Source organism: Xyrauchen texanus, chromosome 12 (genome assembly GCF_025860055.1).
Source record: "Xyrauchen texanus isolate HMW12.3.18 chromosome 12, RBS_HiC_50CHRs, whole genome shotgun sequence".
In the NCBI taxonomy this organism is placed as follows: Eukaryota; Metazoa; Chordata; class Actinopteri; order Cypriniformes; family Catostomidae; genus Xyrauchen; species Xyrauchen texanus.
Window position 1 is genome coordinate 5,354,643 of NC_068287.1, and position 24,472 is coordinate 5,379,114.

The window sequence follows — 24,472 nt, forward strand, 5'->3', positions numbered from 1 at the left end:
CATTTAACCTGCACAAGTTTTTTTTTTTTTTTTGCACAATGAAAAAAGACAAATGGGTAAGTAAGAATAAAACAATTAATAAAATGAGACTGAGGGGGTTGCAGAAATATTAATTTGTTGTTATTCAGTATAAAAATCTGTGTTAACAATGTTATATTTACATTTCTATATTTCTAGTAGGCTATACCTACTATCTTGAAATTATAACCAATATTATTATTATGAAAAATAATAATAATAATAATAATAATAGCCTGTGTTGTACATAATAAATAAATTCAATAATAGCCAGTAAATATTAGTTATTATTATTATTATTATTAGTGTATTTTAAATTCTACTACCACCTGTAGTTTATCACGAGAATCTATGTGAATTGGTTGTTATTCACAATGAAAATTGTGTTAACAATGTTAAACTTACATTTCTAATATTTATTGTATAATATTGTATCTTGCAATTATAGCCCAATAATGTTAGTAATAATAAAATAATAATAATAACAATAGCCTATGTTTTACATAATATTTAAATACGATACTAGACAATAATTATTATTATTAGCTTTCATTATTATTATAAATATCCTGATTTGTGTATTTTAATTTATATTTCCGCCTAAGAATCTAATTGTGAATTAGTTGTTATTGAAAATAAAACTGTGTTAACAATGTTAGTTACATTTATAGTATGAACTTGCATCTTGGCATCAAAATTATAGCCCAATAATATAATAATATTATTATTAAAAACATAATAACAAAATTTTATATTTTCCTTTATTATTCATATTATTTATAATTAATAAACAACACACACACACACACACACACACACACACACACACACACACACACACACACACATATACATACATATATATATAATTTATACGTTTATTTTGTGTATTTTAAGTTCCATAGCCGCCTAGTATGTTCACTCTATTCTCGTTTTTTTTTTTTTTTCCAAGTGTCACAAGAGTGTAATTCTCACTATATAACTTCGCGTGGATTAGGAACCCAAGCCAATAAAAACTACCACATCAAGTACAATTCCGCAGATCAAAAGGACCAAACTATGGGCATTTCTTCAATAAATTAAAAGGACAGAATCAGTGTGACTGGGTCACGCCCCGTTGCACTGCCCTCGACAGTGATTGGTTCATGGGACAGAGAGCAGAGTTAAACCCCAGAGCGGTTAAATACACAGGTATTGAACAGAAGAGCACACAGAACTTACGAGTTCTCATGATCAGTGAAGAAACATTAGGAGAAACACCTACAGGGGTGCTGTGTTTGTCACTGAGAGAGCTCACCTGTTCAACGCATTTCAACATCAAGTGCCTCGTGTAACTGGTTGCTTTAATTGTACAGATATTTTAGTCGAAACGCAGGATTTTGAGCGCAGCGTGATGAAGCTTGAGCGGCCGCAGAGGAACATAACGGTGATGAGTGTCATTCACTGCGCGCTGCTGTTGGGATTCATTGAGTCCGGCGCGCTCGCTGCGCGCAGATTCCGCGGAGGTCGAAACCCGCAGCCGCGACGAGTGCAGCCCTCCGCACAGTACCGGGATCGAGGCGAAACCACCGAAAGTTTCTCACTGGATTTCACGGCTGTTGAAGAGAACATGGACAATTTCATGACTCAGGTGAAGAACTTGGCGCAGTCCCTCTACCCGTGCTCGGCCCAAAAGCTCGACTATGACATGAAGTTACATTTCTTGGAGAATACATCAGTCACCTGTAACGACGGGACCCCAGCAGGGTAAGACAACCTAAACATATTGCAATCGTAATATAAATACTGTATATTGACTGTGTCTCAAAACCTAGTGAGGTGCCTACCTGTCCAGGGCAGTGTTATTTGGGCATCGTGGGCACGTTTCACATACAGAAATGTAAATGCACAAATACAGAAATTTGATTTAAGGCATTGCACAAAAAACATGAAATACATGTTTAGATATACTGCCGTTTTAACTGATATAAATAGTCACATGCTCTGCAACATATTTCAAAATGGCACGTGCATGTTCTTAAATGGCGATATATGAGATTTCGTGTGGGAAGGGAACCATTGTCCTCCAAATGCCATAATCGTTATTGTTACAAAATGAAAATGTTGGAACTTGGCATTAGTGTCCACTGATATAAAAATAACTGAACCCTTAATGCATACCTGAGGTATTTATTGACCCGAACCTGACTCCACCCCCTCTCATCCATTTTTTTGTTTTGTTATGCCTACACCCAGTATTCCTCAACCTTATAGTGAAAAAAAAGGTAAAATTGCAACAATTTTTTTTTAAAACAATTATAATGGCTTTATTGCCAAAATTGTATGGGGCCATTTTTTTTTTGCACTTCCATAAATCATAATTTTATGATTATTTCATACCTATATAAGTTTACTATTATATGATATATATATATTTCTTTATTTATTACAATGCAAATTAGTACTATATTCATATAAACAACATTTTACTTTACATTTTGATGAAGAAGCAACATGGAAGTAAACTATAGCAAGTGTAACACATGTAAGTTGTGCTTCTCAATAAGTGTCTGATAAAAACATATGTATGAATTATGTAGCTCAATATGTGTTTGACAGCCATTTGCGTCTCATGAAATTTTAGTGTTAATGTAATGAATCCTGTTCTATATTTGTTGCATCATCTCTTTCAAATATGAAAAAGAAAACATACAAATATATCAGAATATATTCAATTCTATTGTTTTGTAAATGTTCTGAAAATGTTCAGATAATTTGACCCTGTCTGGGCATTTTGTAGATCCATTTGTGATAGATATATGTTCCGGGTCTTTAAAGACCTGAATATGTATTCATGTTTGGCGAAACACTCACATATTTAAGGGTTAAGAAAAATGAGATTGTGAAAGCAGTATTCTTTCATAGTACTAAACTATATTCCACCTTATGTATAATTATTTATATTTAGTATTGTTATGATATTAGAGAAGCTACTAACAACAACTATAAGATATTATAAAATATATAAAAATTATGATTACAATTGTTTTTTATAAGGAGGCTGCCCAATATGATGCCCCCAAAATGCTGTCAAGGTAGGCAGCTAACTAGGTTTTAAGACACATCCATTTACCTGGAGATAAACAGTAACCTGACTTAGCTGTTTTAATATGGGCACTTAGATTTGACCAAAAGTGCCAAACCTTTGACCTAAAATCCACAATAAAGCTTTAAGAATTTAATAGTAATACAAATACTTTACTTTTAGTAATAATATCAATGTAAGAGCATCTCAGGTTAAGTTATATGAGCACGGACTACATCACTTTTCTCCATTAGAGATTTTGGCGAGAGAAATCTAGTTGGGTGGGACCTGTGTAAAACAAGAGGGAAATGTGTGCTCTAATGTGTCCAATTGACTAAGGTTGGGATTTAAAGTGGAGATTAGGTAAATGTCTAAAATAGAATAAATGTGCAACTCAAATTGATTCTTTTAGCATCTCCAATTGTCTTTTGCTGGCCTGTCAGTACCAATCACTATGAATCAAGATCTATGTTGTCACTAGTTTGGGTTATGAATGATCAAATTCTCAAGAAAGCCTTCTTGTGTCTCTTTGAAAATTAGAAAACATTTGCAATATATTTTAAATTCATCCCTACATAACATACACCAGATATCAAAAGTTACTGTCACTGTCCAAGACAACACGAGCTAATTGGAGAATTAGCCAATTACTAAAATACACTCAAAAAATAGCTCTTTGGCTGAAATGGATTCAATCATGGACAGTGGTTCCACAAGTTTGAAATAAGTTTTCATTTAAAATGACTATGTAATCTCAACACAAACACTTTGAGTCGAAAGAACCTGGTTGAATTGGTTAAACCCAACAACATTAGACGTATAACTCAAATAAATCTCTTTAATTTCTTTATGCACTAAGTAATGAAAGCAATTGTTAGCATGCTAAATACATGCTGGTGGGAAGCACTACAGAATGTAGTTCAATAACTGTGATATGATTAGCATATTATTTGAAGTGATAAATCAATTTGGGTGACATCAACCTGTCCTCATATTTATCGCAAACCTTATCTTTCACCATAATGGTAACCCCCTCAACACCAACATAACAGAAACTCATCTAAATCTCAACATAACAACATAACAAACATTGAACACCAATAAGCATCTCCCTTTATATTCCTCTTGCACAAAAACACATAAAAAAAATAACACTTAATTTGAACATTTTTTAAAATGGAAATTAAATGGTAATCCCCTGTTCAGTTTCAATAATATTTCATTAACATCACAAAAAATATTCATGTAGTTCCAACTCAAATTAATTGAGTAAACTTCCATTTTTCAAATTTAAATAGTTCGAACGCAATGAAATCAAGTTATTAAATGTGCTAGATTTGTGTTGCTCATGTTCATTTTAATTAAGTAAAGTGAACAAGCAGCAATTTAATTCTATAAGCAGTGGGAGAATTTTAAAGTGGGCATTGATGTAGGACAAAAATCTGACCCAACAGTGAGTGACTACTCTTTCCTTACCATATTACTGATCAATATTGACAGTGCGATATAATCAGTGATACCTAATGTAACGTTGCTGGCAGGCAATGACACAGGAGCAGACGATGGAGTGAAGAACCCAAGTGCAGTTTTATTTACTCCAAACATGATATCAAATAACCCTAATGAAAAACATGAACTAAACAAAACATTAACATAAACTTTACTAAACTTGGCTTGACTGGAATGAAACCACAACGTTACATTCACAAACAATACTTGATGAGACAATGGCAAACATGAGGGTTTAAATACATGGACATGGCGAAACATAAGCCAATGAACAAACAGAACTCTAAACAAGATAACAAGACGATAAACTAAAACCAATGATAAATTAGAACTGATAACAACCTAATGAAACGATGAAAACAAGACCCATGAACATGGAGGGAAACATGAAATCACATGACAAGGGAACCACATGACATGAAACAGGAAATAGAAATGTCAAAATAAAAGACATGAAAACAAAATATTAACAAAAACACATCTAGACATGAAGGCGGAGCCGTAGACAACAACTGGGAAATGACCTCTGCGGTCGCAGGCATGGACAGAGTCTCGGGAGCGGCCTCTGCGGTCGCGGGCATGGACAGAGTCTCGGGAGCGGCCTCTGCGGTCGCGGGCATGGACAGAGTCTCGGGAGCGGCCTCTGCGGTCGCAGGCATGGACAGAGTCTCGGGAGCGGCCTCTGCGGTCGCGGGCATGGACAGAGACTTGGAGACGAAAGCCCGTCTCCTCCTCCTACATTAACAAAAACACATCTAGACATGACACCTAATACTTAATGAATCTTGTAAATGTGTTCATTCATCACACATATCCCTTGAGAGGTTTCAAGAATCCAAATTTTACATCATGTTTTGTGTTTATTTTATTCTCCAGAATCATTCCCATATAAAACCCTAATGTGCCATATAACTAATATTAAAATTTTATATTTAATTGCCTCCGTTTATGGTGAATACAAAGAACCCCAGTTTAAATTGGATGCTGTTATCCATGCTCAATCAACAAAACCCACAAAAGAAAGATTTCCTAACTAATCCAAAATCTTGTTATTCTACCTTCCACTGAATTTGCTTGAGTAAAATGTTGCTGGCTTTTATACTAGAGAGCTAAACATTGCATTGCTATCCAGGAATCAGCACTGGTAGTGACTCTTGTGTCTGTCACATGTTCACAGCAGATGCTCTATAATACACTGAAGCTGCATATTTAAATCTGCGTTTTCTCTGCATTTATTGCTCATAAGAAGGGTTTCCTGTGTGTCAAAGCAAGTGCTATTCAGTACACCGTAAAACAAATTCTGTCATATTAACAGTAAAAGACTGCGAAAATGCTACAGAAATAAAATGTTAATTGATTAACGAGTATTAACTGAAAAATATACAGTACAATATTTTTATATACAGGTGAAACTCGAAAAATTAGAATATCGTGCAAAAGTTCATTAATTTCAGTAATTCAACTTAAAAGGTGAAACTAATATATTATATAGACTCATTACAAGCAAAGTAAGATATTTCAAGCTTTTATTTGATATAATTTTGATGATTATGGCTTACAGCTTATGAAAACCCCAAATTCAGAATCTCAGAAAATTAGAATATTACATGAAATCAATAAAAAAAGGATTTTAAATACAGAAATGTCGGCCCTCTGAAAAGTATAATCATGCATATGTACTCAGTACTTGGTTTGGGCCCCTTTTGCATTAATTACTGCCTCAATGCGGCGTGGCATGGATGCTATCAGCCTGTGGCACTGCTGAGGTGTTATGGAAGACCAAGATGCTTCAATAGCGGCCTTCAGCTCTTCTGCATTGTTTGGTCTCATGTCTCTCATCTTTCTCTTATAATGCCCCATAGATTCTCTATGGGGTTCAGGTCAGGCGAGTTTGCTGGCCAATCAAGCACAGTAATACCATGGTCATTGAACCAGGTTTTGGTACTTTTGGCAGTGTGGGCAGGTGCCAAGTCCTGCTGGAAAATGAAGTCAGCATCTCCATAAAGCTTGTCTGCTGAAGGAAGCATGAAGTGCTCTAAAATGTCCCAGTAGACGGCTGCGTTGACTCTGGACTTAATAAAGCACAGTGGACCAACACCAGCCGATGACATGGCTCCCCAAACCAACACAGACTGTGGAAACTTCACACTGGACTTCAAGCATCTTGGATTGTGTGCCTCTCCATTCTTCCTCCAGACTCTGGGACCTTGGTTTCCAAATGAGATGCAAAATTTGCTGTCATCAGAAAAGAGGACTTTGGACCACTGAGCAACAGACCAGTTCTTTTTTTTCTTTAGCCCAGGTAAGACGCTTCTGACGTTGTTTGTTGTTCAGGAGCGGCTTGACAAGAGGAATACGACATTTGAAGCCTCAGTCCACTCCTTGTGAAGCTCCCCCACACATTTGAATGGCCTTTTCCTGACAATCCTCTCCAGGCTACGGTCATCCCTGCTGCTTGTGCACCTTTTTCTTCCACACTTTTCCCTTCCACTTAACTTTTCTATTAATGTGCTTTGATACAGCACTTTGAGAACATCCAACTTCTTTTGCAATTACCTTTTGAGGCTTTCCCTCCTTGTGGAGGGTGTCAATGATGGTTTTCTGCACAACTGTCAGGTCAGCAGTCTTCCCCATGATTGTGAATTCAACTGAACCAGACTGAGAGACCATTTAAAGGCTCAGGAACCCTTTGCAGGTGTTTAGCTGATTAGAGTGACACTTTGAGCCTACAATACTGAACCTTTTCACAATATTCTAATTTTCTGAGATTCTGAATTTGGGGTTTTCATAAGCTGTAAGCCATAATCATCAAAATTATATCAAATAAAGGCTTGAAATATCTTACTTTGCTTGTAATGAGTCTATATAATATATTACTTTCACCTTTTAAGTTGAATTACTGAAATTAATTAATTAAGTTTTTACAATAAAATGATAGAAATGACATTTTTAGATGCAAGTCTGATTTTCCTGTATAATTAATGGTAAAAAATGATGTGTAACAAGAGACTACATGTACTTTTTTAGGGTAAATTATTGTAAAAATTACAGTAAAAAACAATAATCGAGCTTTCCCACAATTCCCTGCATGATCCATCAGATTTAATTATATTTTATAGGAATATGTTTGTTTGTTCATATTTTTAATATCAGTTACAGTATGTATATTGGGGTGTTCTGTGTTATATTTAATGTAGTTTAGTTAATGTTTACTTCATTATTTTAATTTCACACGTGTTACCCTGATGGTGTTTAGTGTTACTACATTGATTAACAATTTTTACAGTTTCAGAAGGATAATTTCAAGTTTATGATGTTTCTTTACTGTAACTTTAACAGAATTGTATATATTGTTTTACAGTGCCAACATTTTTAAAGTGTACAATTTACAGGTTGTTCTGTAAAGTTGTTTACTTATTTTTTGCATAATTATTCTGGCTACCACAGCTGCCATTTTTATTCATTTACTTAATTTTTTCACAGTGTAAAAAGGTTGGACCAGGTTTATTCGCATTTTTCTGAATTTATGAAGTCCTTCGAAGATTGTCCAGCTTTGGTTTCTACCTGAGGGCACAAGCATGATGAGTGTGTAAATGGCCTAATATTAGCTGTTCTGAGCCAGTTTATGGTGAGAAATGTGCCAAATGCTTAGCAAATCTGGTCACCAATGGCATAAATGGGATGAAAATGAAAGCTATGTCTTTAATTATGGCAGACTGATACATCATACTAGTAAAAACGTTTTTGTACAGAGGGACTGAAGTTTGACATGGACTCAAAATACACAATGGCTGAATGCCCTCTTGTGGATACAGTATACATTGCAGATTAAAGGAATGTTCTGGGTTCAATACAATTTGAGCTCAATCGACAGCATTTGTGGCATAATATTAAATACCACAAATATGTATTTTGGCCTGTCCCTCTTTTTCTTTTATAAAAAGCAAAAACTGAGATTATAGTGAGGCACTTACAATGGAAGTAAATTGGGACAATTTTTGGAATGTTTAAAGGCAGAAATGTGAAGCTTATAATTTGATAAAAACAGCAACCATGGTAAAGATCATAAGCTTTTAGCCTATATACACTTTCAAGTATAGAGTGAAATGTTCATTAATTCAGTCTGCACCTAGTTTTTTGTAATTCTTGATGGACCCTTTTCACATTTCCGGATTTGGAATGTGCTAGTAAACGTTCTGAAATAGGCAGAAAAAAAGAGAACATTAACAGCAGTCAGAAGAGAGAACTGAATGAACAAATGAACTGTCACTCCCTCAGCAGCTGTATTACAAACCCCATCGCATTTTATTTTTTATTTTTCTAATTCCTGGATAATATAACACATTAGGGACTAGCCCCTATATTTTCCTCTGATACCCCCCTCCTGGTCCTAAGAAGAGACCACCACTTGGCCACCAAAAAGATCAAAATGCCTCCCCAAAGTTAGCATCTTAGAACCGGCCCTGTAATTGAGGTGGAAACACGTCATCAGAGACTGAAAGCCCATTGGCAAGCATGATTGTGCTCACACTTAGGGTTAGTGATTTAAACAAACCTCTAACCCAGTGTAATTAACTTTGGTGTGTAACTTCTCCCACATCGTCTGTGCCATGAACTTCAAATTGTGTAGCTTGTTGATGATAGACATGCTATTACGTTTCTATGCAATCAGACTTAAACCTGGCAAATGATGACAGGCAAAAAAATCCCACAGCCTTACATTGAAGGAAAGATCCAGTTCCCAGAACACTGTGACACTGTAGCAGAAAAGTTTGCGTGGGCAAACAGCATTCATATTTTCTTTCATATTATATTTCATTAATCCAGGACTAATGTAATAGTAGTTTATACTAGTTATAGTAGTTTGCATATTGATAGGGGCAGTGTTTGGTCATACTGTCTGCCTTTAAAGGAAAAGTTCACCCTCATCATTTACTCACCCTCATGCCATCAAAGATGTGTATGACTTTCTTTATTCAGCAGAATACACATTTTTTTTGAAGAATATCTTAGCTCTTTAGGTCCATACAATGCAAGTGAACGGTGACCAAAAGTTTGAAGCTCCAAAAGCACAAAGACATCATAAAAGTAATCCATACGACGGCAGTGGTTAAATCCATGTCTTCAGAAGCTGAGATGATAGATTTAGATGATCAATATTTAAGTAATTTTTTTACTGTAAATGCTCCTCCCTGTACAGAAGGTGGCGATATTTATGAAGAATTGCCAAAAACCAAATTGGAAGAATGTGAAAGGGAAAGTGGAGATTTGTAGTAAAATATTGATATGTTTTCACCCACACCCATCAAATCACTTGGAAGATATGGATTTAATCGGTGAATTACTTTTATGCTGTCTTTTATGGACCTACAGAGCTAAAATGTTCTTTTAAAATCTTTGTTTATGTTCAGCAGAAGACAGAAAGTCACATCTGGGATGCATTAGAGTGAGTAAATGATGAGAGAATTGTAATTTTTGGGTGAACTGTCCCTTTAAGTATAGGTTTTAATGTTAGTCTGGTCTATTGTAGGTACTACCTAAAGGAGTCCAGAGGAAGCAGAAGGTGGTTGATATTTCTAGAGGGTAAGTGTGAGGCTTTTCAAAAATATAACTTTGATAACTCCGAACGTTTTTGAGCATTGTGTGTTTTTGTCATGTTGGACATGTAAAACATGTGTCTCTCTCTGCAGGTGGCTGGTACTGTTTCAACAAAGAGAACTGTGACAGCAGATATGAGACTATGAGAAGACTCATGAGCTCCTCCAAATGGCCACAAACCAAGACAGGTTAGAAATAAGAACGGTCCCTCAATAGAGACCGCAATACATCACCCACAAAGGACTATTCGCACTACGTCCCAATTCTCCACATGATTAACAAACATAAGACAAACACCCTTTGGTCTGAAATAACACATCACAGTGATGATCCATATTTATTGAGTCTGTTGATTTGTTTTAATTTAGTGTGATTTAATGTGAACAGGACCAACTTGTTTAAGTGCCATTAATATGGTATTGTTTATATCTGCTGTGACATCACTGTATCTTTACTCTCACTTCAGGCACAGGAATTCTGTCATCACTTCCAGAGGAAAACCCACACTGGTGGAATGCCAACATGGTGTGAGTATATATAAAATTGTCTTTCAGTCTTACTGACAACTTTATATGAACAGGTTTAAATACATTGATGTTTTTTCAAATCTTGTGTTTATCACTTTTCAGGTTCATCCCATATTGTTCAAGTGATGTATGGAGTGGAGCCACACCAAAAACTGATCAAAGTAAGAGCGTAACATGTTACTAGCTGATCATGCTAACAAAAAAGTACCATAAAGTATCTTGGTATTACCATGGTTAACATGGTACCTTGGTAATTCTATGCATTTGAACTTGTATCATGCTCAAAAAAGTTTTTTTTGCTACTTGTTCAATTTACTGTTAAAATGAACTAAAGCAACACAATTCTAGAACATTTTGTCACAACTTGATTTCATTGCGTTCGATCCATTTGAAAGTGTAAAATGGAAGTTTACTTAATCCATTTGAGTTGAGACTACATTAAAATTTTTTGTGGTGTTCATGTAGCATTGATGAAACTGAACAGGGGATTTCCATTTCCCAGCATGCTTTGCGTAGGTCTCGATAGGGAGAGTAAATGGCAAATGAAGTGTTATTTGATGTGTTTTGTGTGAGAGGAATATAATGGGAGATGATTATTACTGTTTCATGTTTGTTATGTTGAGATTTAGAAGAGTTTCTGTTATGTTGGAGTTTTGGGGGTTACCGTTATGATGAAGAGTGGAGCTTGAGCTAACGATGAGGACAGAAAGATGTTGCACATTAAACTGATTGACCACTTCAAATAATATGCTAATCATATCATAGTTGCTAAACTACACTGTAGTGCTTCCCACCAGCATGTATTTAGCATGCTAACAATTGCTTTCACTAGTTAGTACATAAAGAAGTAAAAGAGATTTACTTAAGTTACATAAATACAACTCGCTGCCATGCATGCAAATCATCCGTATATATTTGCTCATCATCCTACATTGTCCTTACGATGCTCTTAGCGGTGTACGATTACTCCAGAGCACTCGTTAATCTACGAGAATTTTCAAGAACTTCTTCATTTACGATACTTTTGGGAAATGGGCCGCAAAACGATGATGAATTGTATGTTGGATTCTACGATCTACTTAGGCTTATGGCGCTTTTGGGAAATGAGGCCCTGGACAGTTCAGACCTGACTTTTCTAAGCTGTTTGCACTTTTGTTTTAACTGCTCATTCATTTGTTGTGTGTTGTGTACAGATGACTACGCATTCATGGGCTCACTCATTATAAAGGAAGTAGTAAAGGACCTGCTGAGCAAAGGTCTGGATGCCGCCAAGATCCTGCTCTTAGCTGGAAGCAGGTGAGTCCATATTACATTGACCAAAGGTTCTGACTGTGAAATGTGTTACGGATGCAGATTAAACTTGTGCATATTGTCTGCAGTGCGGGCGGCACTGGGGTGTTGCTGAATGTGGATCCAGTGTCTGAGTTTCTGGTGGAATTGGGACATCCCAACATCCAGGTGAGGGGTCTGGCTGACTCCGGCTGGTTCCTGGACAACAAACAGTACCGCTGCACGGACTGTGTAGATGCCATCAACTGTGCACCCACTGAGGTCATCAAGAGAGGGGTCAAGTAAGAATACTGACACTGTTAATACCACCATTTTTTCTTCAATGATTGCTGTCACACGCCAATATTACTATTTCTCACACTTAAAGTTAATGATTTGAACTAATCCTAGTTTGGTTTTCAAAACAATGCAAAACAAAGACGTTCGTCTAGTGCACGTTTACATAGAAAAACAAATGGATGGTTGCAAAATTGTTGGGTGTGAACAGCCCCTTACAGTTAGTGGAGGTACTTGGCCTTTGCGTCTTTCTCAGATTAAGAAATACATTTTTTAAACGCTTTGTCTGGAAAGATGTTCAACTTGGGAAGGTCTGTCTCGAGATCCTCACGTTCAGTTCCAGTCTGTTGTGTTCTGTTTGAACAGCCCCTGGCCTGGGCTCATAGTCTGAGCCGCTTTACCACCATGTTCAGCCGAATACCACTGCTATCTGGGAATATCGCTACTCTACATACAACAGTACTGAATATAAAACAATGTTGTATATCGCTGTTATTATGAAGCTTGAGTCTAGGGTAGTATACTGTGGAAACAGTGCAAGTGTAACACCATGTGAACGGTCTATTGACGCGACCCTTGAAACTTATTCACATTAGTTGAAAATCGAATGCTCTTAATTTTTAACAGCCAGGAATGTTCTTTGCAAAAATATAACAGTGCTGTATGGTTTATGTATTTTATGAATCTGATCCCATGGCTGAGTTTGGAATTGCAAACTACCAAACCTCTCATAATATTTCTGCTTTAGACACATATGGCAAAATTAGTAAGAGTTGTATGTGTAGTATGGCATTCTGAACTCAGACCGTGTCTATAAGGCTGCTGACGTAACATGCTTTTAATCGCACCACAGGAGAAGGTAAACAGACTTGAATAGAAACACTGCTTTCAATGGATGCTTTTTTCAAATTGTGGATTGAAAACCCGTTTCCAAAAGATTATTAGAGATTTGGGTTTATTTCGTAATACTACCCATTTACCTCTGCTGTTGGTAGATTTGAACATTTCATGAAGGAATTGCACAAACTATGTAATTTTCTCCCCATAATTGTTGTTGTATCAATAAAGTGCCATTCAAAAAACATTCTTCAGGCATCCCAGCTTCCTGTGAGTGGTGACTTGATCAAGTTTCATGGTAGAATCGTTCCAATACAGATAGCATTCCATGTTTTCCTGTTTCCCCATACCTTGTGTCAATTATATGAACATGTACATTTGTAAATTAGACATTAAGGAATGAAATTAACTCAGAACATCTTCTCAACAGATACTGGGGTGGTGTGGTACCTGAACAATGCCGTCAGGCTTATGAAGGAAAAGAATGGAATTGCTTTTTTGGATATAAAGTTTATCGTACCATTAAATGTGAGTACTCATAAGACATGCCAAGTTACCCTTTTATTCCTTGTAGGGTTGTTGCAATATTAGGCATTCTTGAGATTACTGTGGCGGTAACACATCTCAGTACTCAAGGGGGCGATAGAGTTACATACAAACATCTGTCCAAACAACTGGATGTGTTATTATTAATATAAGTTGCAATAAATATATTGACTTTAAATTACTTGCTCAGCAATACTCTCTTTAAACTGTTGTTCTGCCATTATGCTTTTGTACTTGAGTATGTTTCGGCCTTTAGAGTACATTTCAAGTTGCATTTACTTGACATAAGTTGCACAAGTCAGTGATGTGTTTATATGGGTATTTGATGAATAATATTCTGCACCATCATATTTATTATATGGTTACAGTTAATTGTATGTATTTAATGGTGTTCTAAGAGACAGTGTTATTATTAGGTGCAGTAGCTGGTCACCACATTATTTTTACATTTTTAGATGGTTTTTTTACTGCTTTTTTGCCTTCACTAGTATTTTAAATGGTCCCGTGTGACATACATTTTTAAAAGTACCAATATTCCAAATAGTGTCTAAATTAATATAGGGTCATAAAAACTACATGCATTCTAATTATGAAATCATGAGCAAAATGTTCTCAGCAGGAAACCGATGGAGTGCGTACTCCAGGTAGGGAAGGAGGTATTGCCCCAAGTGAAGGAGTTCAAGTACCTCGGGGTCTTGTTCATGAGCGAGGGGACAATGGAGCGGGAGGTTGGCCGGAGAATCGGGGCAGCGGGGGCGGTATTGCACTCGCTCTATCGCACCGTTGTCACGAAAAGAGAGCTGAGCCGGAAGGCAAAGCTCTCGATCTACCGGTTCATTTTTGTTCCTACCCTCACCTATGGTCATGAAGGCTGGGTCATGACCGAAAGTACTAGGTCGCCAGTACAAGCGGCCGAAATGAGCTTCCTCAGTAGGGTGGCGGGCTTCTCCCTTAGAGATAGGGTGAGGAGCTCAGTCATCCGTGAGGAGCTCGGAGTAGAGCCGCTGCTCCTTTGCGTCGAAAGGAGTCAGTTGAGGTGGTTTGGGCATCTGGTAAGGATGCCCCCTGGCCGCCTCCCTAGGGAGGTGTTTCAGGCACATCCAGCTGGGAGGAGGCCTCGGGGAAGACCCAGGATTAGGTGGAGAGATTACATCTCCACACTGGCCTGTGAACGCCTCTGGGTCCCCCAGTCAGAGCTGGTTAATGTGGCTCAGGATAGGGAAGTTTGGGGCCCCATGCTGGAGCAGCTGCCCCCGCGACCTGACTTCGGATAAGCGGTTGAAGATGGATGGATGGAGCAAAATGTTATTTTAGATAATTCCAGATGGACTATTGCTTGTCACACCACAGGACATGTGATCTACCCATGTGTGTAAAAGCGAAAGATGTACACAGATACTATCAAATGCAAAAACTTGTTATGACCATTTTAACTCAGTCTGATGTGTCTTTATTTCAGGCCCTGTGTTTATAGTGCAGTGGCTGTTTGATGAAGCCCAGCTAACTGTAGACAACATTCATCTGACTGGTCAGCCTGTCCAAGAGGGACAGTGGCGGTATATTCAGAATTTGGGTATTGAGTTGAGGAACACTTTAAAGGATGTCCCGTAAGTATGACTGGCTGTTTAGAGACTTTTATTTTGAATACATCATAGATATATGTTTCAATCTAATAATTGTCTTAGTGGTTCTAATGCTCTTCTTTTATAACCTACAGTGCCATGTTTGCTCCAGCTTGCCTTTCACATGAATTCATAACAAGAAAGTAAGTGATCTCTTTTACCTGTTTATCCCTATTACATACCAGAAGGGAGTCAGGTGGTTGGAGGGAGAGGTTGAAAATAAGGGATTAGTGATAAAAAAGACAATAATAAAGCACAATAAGACCAGGAATGTGTATTAAGAAACTAAACAGGGTCTATTTAGACTTCTTGGTGACTTCATCTTTTTGTAAAGAGAATATAATGGCTGTTTATTTGCACTAGTGAAGTCACCATGCAAACTCTTTAAATGAGACAATCAATGAGCAACTCTGCCCTCTTGTGTCTGTTGTAGTTACTGGACTGATGTTCAGGTTAAAGGCACGTCTTTACCAAGAGCGCTCCACTGCTGGGATCGCAGTCTACATGATAACAGCAGAAATAACAAAGCCCCGCTCAAAGGCTGTCCCTTACACTTGATTGACAGCTGTCCATGGCCACACTGCAATCCGACATGCCCAACCATCCGAGACCAGTCGACAGGGCAGGAAATGAATGTCATTCAGTTCCTCATGCACATGGGCTTTGATGTTCAGAAGATGGCCCACCAGCAGGGTATGGACCCTAGTAAACTGCTAGGCATGCTCAGCAGTGGCAGCTAAATGCCGTGGAGGGACTTGCTTCCTGTCAGTCCGTTTGATACCTCCAACCCCCTTTACCGACCTCAGCTTTGACCTCATGCTGAGCTCTGCCCCTTGACAAGGCTCTGTGCCAACTCCATGGGCTTCCACCTGCAGATATCCTCAGTTTTTAATTCCCTTGTTGAAAAGATCTTAAAGGAGTGCCAAGATAATTTCAATCGAAATTTGGAACCAGTCCTAACGACAATCCTTTTAGAATCAAAATGTCAGAATGTCAGTAGGATCTTATTGAATTTTTAGTCAATTTTTGTTTGAAAACACATTGATTTTGCTATGTTTACGACTCTTACTAGAACTACCACAATATAAGTTTTCTTCCACCCAAAATGGATCATTTTGAAAACTCTCTCCATTAGCACGTACTTTGGAAAACAATGACATTAGGAAACTGAAAACGAAAGCGTTTTCAATTGATTAGTGTGGATGTGGCCTTTGAGGATTCTTGTTTGATCTCATTGATTCCACAGTATGATTCCATTGGCATTCCTTAAAGGTTTTTTGACAAGAGAAATTTATAGTGAAGATGGTATTGATTTTGCTCCAATCCATTTTATGTATTAAGAAGTATTTAGTGGTTTTCAACTGGTGGATCTTCCCCAAAATTGGGTTCCAGGTCTGTTCTGGCAGGGACTCGGACAGCAGTGAAATAAAAGCGCTAACTGCAAATAACAGAATACAACCAACCATATAATCATGGTTGGGATGGCAAATTAAATAGGTATATCAACTTTTAAAAAGTAGGAGAATAAGGGGCCTGGGTAGCTTAGAGAGTTTTGAAGATGACTACCACACCTGGAGTCACCAGTTCGAATCCAGGGTGTGCTGAGTGACTCCAGCCAGGTCTTCTAATTAACCAAAATTGGGTAACATCCTCGTTGTCGCGATTAGTGGTTCTTGATCTTAATGGGGTGCGTGGTAAGTTGTGCATGGATAGTGGAGAGTAGCATGAGCCTCCACATGCTGTGAGTCTCCACAGTGTCATGTACAGCGAGCCATATTATAAGAAGCGTGGACTGACTGTCTCAGTAGCGGAGGCAACTGAGACATGTCCTCCGCCACCCAGATTGAGGTGGTAACCGCTCCACCATGAGCACCTAGTAAGCAGTGGAAATTGGGCATGCCAAATTGGGTAGAAAAAGGGGAGAAAATTATAAAAGGAAAAAAAAAAGGAGCAAACACCTCCAATTTCTTTTGTTGTTGACATCAAAGTCTGTGCATCCAATTAATACTCGGTATTTGGTCACTTGGTAGAAACTAGCCTAATTGGCCAGGACAGGAAAAGTGACTTCCTCAAAAATCATTAACAAAACAATGAAAGTAAAAAAAAATAAATAAATAAATAAAAATCTGCACTATTAGCCAATGTTAATATTTATGCATATTGTAGGCTTATGCAATTTACAGTTGTATTAGAAATTATTGAAAAATGTTTAATTACCTTTGCACCATTAACTAGTTGTTCTCTGCCAGGGGACCAAGGCCATGAGGGGCCCACAAGCCCTTGAAGTAAAAAAGGCTGAGAACCATTTCCATTAATAATTTTGGGCCTTTGTGGGTCACCAATTGATGTCCAATGTAAATTCTGGGTCCTGAAGAAAAACCCGTTGAGAACCACTGGTTTAGAGATGTTTGGAGATGATGAATGCATCAAAATGAGAATTGTAATGGAGCGTTTGTCAGATCCACTTCATTTTAAACTATAGGCTGCTGACTGTTCAATCCAACCCAACCACACACAACACAGTACTGGTAAAAGTACTCAAGAAACATGTAACCAGGACAAGGTTTACCTGCATCTTTGCTCTTAATTTATCTTTTGGTTATAAAAGTAACACGAATGTAATCCAGTTTTACGGATCCTCAACCATGTTGTTTGCTTTATTTTATTTTTTTCGTAGATTTGTTTTTACCAATATATATATATATTTAGCCACAATTAGAGTTTAATATGTCCATTAAGAGAAAGAAAATACAAAAACAAAGTGAGAATGGAGATTATAGAGTTTATAATGTATAACACAGATTATAGAGTTTCAAAAGTACACACAAAACGATAAGGATCTAGTCTAATTGTAAAGAACCTTATGAACAGGAAATAGGAACAGGCAGACACACATGTGTGGCCATGTAAACACATAAGCGATGTTCTGATGGGTGTGAAGCCTCCGCATGTGCATGGAACAGACCGGACAACAAACGTCATTGGATGGAGTCAACACAGCAGAAAGATTTAGAAATTTCTGGGAGTACAGTGGGAAAAGCACGTACAATAAAAACGATACCATTTACGTTTAGCATAAGAGGAAACCCCGCTATTACAGTGCAATTACTCTGCATATTGCGCTAGAAAGTTATGTAAACAAATACTTCTACAATTCTAAACTATTTGTGGAAAAAAGTGAAGCAACAGATAATAAAATAACAAGCTGTTCTCTGATGCTGGGTTTGTTATTTACACAAGTGTCATGGGGAAACTACATTAATGTCGAGAAAGTTTCGAACTGACCGAACTGCATTATTACGGGAGTAGAGAGTTCGCCATGCGATTATGCTTTCTAGCAATAAACCGCTTTCTGGTGTCCATGTAAACATAGTCACTGTGTCGCATAGGTCATGTGATATGAGAATAATAATGTTTACCATTAATGACTTCAAAATTAGTAATTTTTAATGAAAACAAGTGTGAATGAGCTTTGCAAGCTCTGGAACAAAAATCGTAATATATAATGCACAAGTCGTTTGGATTACTTTTATGAATCTCCTTTAAGGTGCTGTTTGGTGCCTGGCATTCTTCAAAATTTAGCCTTTTGTATTCTACGAAAGAAATAAAATCATTCAGGATTGTAATGACATGAAGGCAGAGAAGGTAGAGATAAAGTAGACAGAATTAGAATTTTTGGGTGGAGTGTTTCTTTGAAGTACAAAATAGATACATACCCACAAATCCTGGATGAAATGCTAAGCCCAGCAAACAGATCCACTTTCCATCGTCACATTTAGACACACATTATCTCGAATGTGACCCTGCTGCTCAGGTCATTCTCTGGACACTTTTGGTGTATCTTTATTTAACTCATTCAGATTGTATTAAGATGAACAACAAAAGGGGATTACACTTAACGTTACAAGTGGTAAAGTAAGCCAAATGAGTGCAATATCCCATCTTCAACAAGTAAATGTTATTAACTGCCATTGCTCTGACATGACAGCAAGCCGATGGCAACTTAAACCTCAGTTGAAAGGATCACAATTTTATCAATGCAACTTTCTCTCACTCCGTTGGGAGAGGGTATTGTGCTCTTTATGCATTTATCCATGTATAGGTCTTCATAAAATCTAGCTCCTTTGGGAGTTCTTTTGTCAAATGAAGACACTCTAGACTGTTTAAATATTTGATATAAAATCACTTTTTAATATAATGTAATGTAGCAGTCAATGAACAGTCTCATGAAAAACAAGATCCACCATAAGGCAAACAAACAGACATGTGAAGGTATAACTAATTGCTATTTTGTTCTGTAACATATTTTTTTTTAACAGAAACTCAATCTACATTGCTAAGTTGCGTATTTATTTTGTTATGTAAATCATATTTATAATGTTATTTTCACAGAGAAGGGATTCTTTGTAAATTGTAAATAATTCAGTCATTTTTTTCTTGTGTTGAATGCATGTGTCCCTGAGAGAACACAATACAGTTATTCCAAAAACATTCAATATTGCCTGTTTGTTTTTTTTAGCATTTCATTCTACAGCATAATTACACACATCATGTTTTTATTGAATTTACAGCATTTCAAGACTTGAAACCGTGTCCACAGCCCATTTAACCATTTAACATGGTCAACATGGGTGGTGTTGAAAAGTAAGAGGAATTCCTGACACCAGACAAAGGAAAGTTGATTTAGAGACTGAACAAACTTTTTTTAACTTTTAAAAAATTATTTCATTGAATTATGCGCAATAAGACCAAGAATGTGCATTAATCCTTTAAGCGGTGAAGTTGTTTTGAGTGGTTTCAGTGGCATGTCCAAAATTAAGACTTATAACTCTACATAAAGAGAATGTCTTTAATGTCACTCAGTTGTTTGGTATCATTTTCAAGAAAACTTTAAAATAAATTTTATGATATACAGTATCTCACAAAAGTGAGTACACCCCTAAAATTTCTGTAAATATTTGCTTATACCTTTTCATGTGACAACACTGAAGAAATGACACTTTGCTACAATGTAAAGTATTGAGTGTACAGCTTGTATAACAGTGTAAATTTGCTGTCCCCTCAAAATAACTCAACACACAGCCATTAATGTCTAAACCGCTGGCAACAAAAGTGAGTACACCCCTAAGTGAAAATGTCCAAATTGGGCCCAATTAGCCATTTTCCCTCCCCGGTGTCATGTGACTCGTTAGTGTTACAAGGTCTCAGGTGTGAATGGGGAGCAGGTGTGTTAAATTTGGTGTCATCGCTCTCACACTCCCTCAAACTGGTCACTGAAAGTTCAACATGCCACCTCATGGCAAAGAACTGATGGTGGAGGAGAGCTGAGGATCTGAAAACAAGAATTGTTGCTCTACATAAAGATGGCCTAGGCTTTAAGAAGATTGCCAAGACCCTGACACTGAGCTGCAGCACGGTGGCCAAGACCATACAGCGGTTTAACAAGACAGGTTCCACTCAGAACAGGCCTCACCATGGTCGACCAAAGAAGTTGAGTGCACGTGCTCGGCGTCATATCCAGAGGTTGTCTTTGGGAAATAGATGTGTGAGTGCTGCCAGCATTGCTGCAGAGGTTGAAGGGGTGGGGGGGTCAGCCTGTCAGTGCTCAGACCATATGCCGCACACTGCATCAAATTGGTCTACATGGCTGTCGTCCCAGAAGGAATCCTTTTCTAAAGATGATGCACAAGAAAGCCCACAAACAAGCATGGTGGTGGGAGTGTCATGGTCTGGGGCTGCATGAGTGCTGCCGACACTGAGGAGCTAAAGTTCATTGAGGGAACCATGAATGCCAACATGTACTGTGACATATGAAGCAGAGCATGATCCCCTCCCTTTAGAGACTGGGCCGCTGGGCAGTATTCCAGCATGATAACGACCCCAAACACACCTCCAAGATGACCTCTGCCTTGCTAAAGAAGCTGAGGGTAAAGGTGATGGACTGGCCAAGCATGTCTCCAGACCTAAACCCTATTGAGCATCTGTGGGGCATCCTCAAATGGAAGGTGGAGGAGCGCAAGGTCTCTAACATCCACCAGCTCCGTGATGTCGTCATGGAAGAGGACTCCAGTGGCAACCTGTGAAGCTCTGGTGAACTCCATGCCCTAGAGGTTTAAAGCAGTGCTGGAAAATTATGGTGGCCACACAAAATATTGACACTTTGGGCCCAATTTGGACATTTACACTTTTGTGTACTCACTTTTGTTGCCAGTGGTTTAGACATTAATGGCTGTGTGTTGAGTTATTTTGAGGGGACAGCACATATACAAGCTGTACACTCACTACTTTACATTGTAGCAAAGTGTCATTTCTTCAGTGTTGTCACATGAAAAGATATAAACAAATATTTACAAAAATGTGAGGGGTGTACTCACTTTTGTGAGATACTGTAGATTATTATAAATTATGAGACACTCAGCCTAAGAATCTGCTGAAAAATCACAAAAAACGTGAGCCCAAAAAAACAAATGTCTCTATTTTACCTGACATTATATATCTCAGGGAGTAAATAAGGCAGCTCCAAAAAACGACTTTTGGTTTGTTCTCAGTCATGTCATCTGTAACAGAGTAAACATTTTTGTTGATATGACAATGCAATAAAACGTTATAGCATTACAAAAATAATTTATCCTAGTGTCCAAAAACATTTCCAATGGTGTGAACTCGTACAATGAGAAGAAAATTTTCACCTCGCATTGCGGATGCACCTTCTGCATTAATGTATAATAAATGTGTGTTTACACTGCCATTCGCACAAGTAACGCGAACCCGCGAGTATTCCCCCTTCTCTTCCGGAAAAGGACAGGAGGAGGGGCTTCTACGATTTGGTTCATAGTAAAGTACAACCAATAGCTGGACTGAAGCTATTTCGCGTGTTCGAGTCGCGCCATTCGCATCATTCGCAGTGCCCGGAGCAAATTCACGTCTATTCGCATCTTTGCATTGACTTTGTATGTAATCGCGCCGTGCGAAACGCTAGCTTCTTGAACGCACCATAAATGTCAAACAAATAAATAAAACATAATAATTGTACAAAATAACTAGGGCTGCCCCCAATAGTCAACCAAAGTTGATGAGTTACTGACACTTTGGGCCCCACAAAGTTAGTTGATGAGAAGAGTCTTGGTCGACCAAATTTTGATAGGTCAGTTGGTCGCAGAAAAAAAAAAACTCCACAAGAAGTGACGAAGTCTCACAGTCAGTGACGGACAGACATGATATTTATATGGCTGGTCCATGCGGTAATTAATTATGTTGGGTAGGAAACCCAAAGTGTGGGATCATTTCGTGAGGGTAAAGGAGGACTCCAAGAAGGTGACACACAAACTACAGGCAAACGTTCGTCATCATTCAGACAGTCTCCTAGCCGGTTTTTCCGACACATTCAGAATCCTTACCACTTTTGCCGGTGCCGCTGTGGCTCGCTTCATGCGTGTGCTTGTAAAATTTATATTTTAAAGGCTCATTATTATGATTTAGTATTGCTCTGTAATTTAGAACAGTGTTAATAATGTTACTTATAACATTCTTTCTCAGCCCTGGAACTCAAACCATTTTATGATGCACCCAAACATATAAGCAATTAAACTGATATCATAAATGTGCAACAACTAGTAGACTAATGGATTAAACCAATGACTACTAGTCGACTAGGAAAATCTTTGGTCGGGGGCAGCCCTAAAAATAACTAATTACACATGCAAATACTACAATAACTAAAGGGATGCTCTTTCTCCAAAGCCTGCAGGCATGAGTAACGATATCTCATTCAATTCCATTCTGTGTCATTTGAGTCATTATTGAGTCTGTGTCATGTACAAGTGAACAATCCTCTCTGCCCATAGGCCTATTTGGATTGCTTCCACCTCTGGTTGCAGCTATCTGAATCTTAATACGATTGGTTTAGCATTTAACATTTTGAAAAAAAAAAATTAGATTGATAATTTGACATAAAGAATCTTAATTTAGCATCTACAAACTCTGGGAATGCAAATTGGTTTTAAGATTTAAAACAGCAGAAAAACAGGAGTGATATAAAAATAAAAAGACATAAGCATTAGTGATTGTGAATCTCTAAATTACCCAACAACATAGTCTCATGACAGCTATTCATAATTATTGCAAGATGGCAAAATCGTAAGATATTGGACAACTTAGCTTTGTACGAAAATGTTTGAATTTTAGACCAACCAGTCAATAAACTGAATTTCAAATTGATACAGATTAGGCATCAGATTTTAGCTAGCCATCTTTTCAACACTAATTTTAAGAAGGGAAACATCTTAGTTACTCATTGTACATTTATGTATGCTATGCAATACAAATGACTGATATATGTCAATAACCTGGAATACGCTTCCCATATCTATTTAACTTCAGTGTTTTATTTGTTCTGTGGCAGCCATGGTTTTTTATACACTGCCTGGCCAAAAAAAAAAGTAAAAAAAAGACTTCATTTTATTGCCACATAATGTTGCTGAGCCTAGACCTGACCAACTGAAGCAGTCCCAGATCATAACACTGCCTCCGGAGGCTTTTACAGTGGGCACTGTACATTATGGATACATTGCTTCATGCTCTTCCCTTCTTACCCTGATGCGCCCATCACTTTGGAATAAGGTAAATCTGGACTCATGAGACCACATGACCTTTTTCCATTGATCCACATTCCAATCTTTATACTCCCTAGCAATTTTTTAATGGGTTTCTTGTGGCCACACAGCTGTTTAGTCCCAATCTTGTAAGTTCTTGTCATATTGTGCATGTGGAAATGGTCTTATTTTCACTATTAAAATCGTTCTAGTGTCGATTTTTTAAGACGTGACTTCACCAATCGTTTTAGTGATCTTCGATCACGATCATTCAAGATTTATTCCGATCACATTTCTTCCATGAAGCTGATGGTTCACCATTCTCCTTCCAGGTTTTAATAATGCGTTGGACAGTTCTTAACCCAATTCCAGTGATTTCAAAAATCTCCTTAGTTGTTTGATGCTGCATCATTTAGGGTTAAAAGAATTGTTGCCATCTAAAACATATTAATCAATGCAAAAATGATACAATCTTAGGCTGTTAAGTATCTGCTTATTTAAATACAAACTGCGACTTTTATTAATTTAATAGTATTCAATTCATGGTTAGGTTTAAGGTTTGTATAAGATATTTTATGTTTAGTTTGGGGTTAC

At 37.6% G+C, this 24,472-nt stretch overlaps 1 protein-coding gene across 1 annotated transcript; it reads left to right on the forward strand.

Moving 5' to 3' along the window:
* The first annotated feature begins 1,244 nt into the window (after positions 1-1,244).
* notum1a (notum, palmitoleoyl-protein carboxylesterase a) lies at positions 1,245-19,744 on the forward strand. Its single transcript, XM_052139624.1, has 11 exons — positions 1,245-1,764; positions 10,122-10,174; positions 10,282-10,377; positions 10,656-10,716; positions 10,819-10,877; positions 11,910-12,012; positions 12,096-12,287; positions 13,550-13,647; positions 15,125-15,272; positions 15,383-15,430; positions 15,721-19,744. Exons 1-11 carry the CDS (start codon positions 1,412-1,414, stop codon positions 16,025-16,027), a joined length of 1,518 nt encoding a protein of 505 aa, XP_051995584.1. The 5' UTR covers positions 1,245-1,411; the 3' UTR covers positions 16,028-19,744.
* The last annotated feature ends 4,728 nt before the right edge of the window (positions 19,745-24,472 follow it).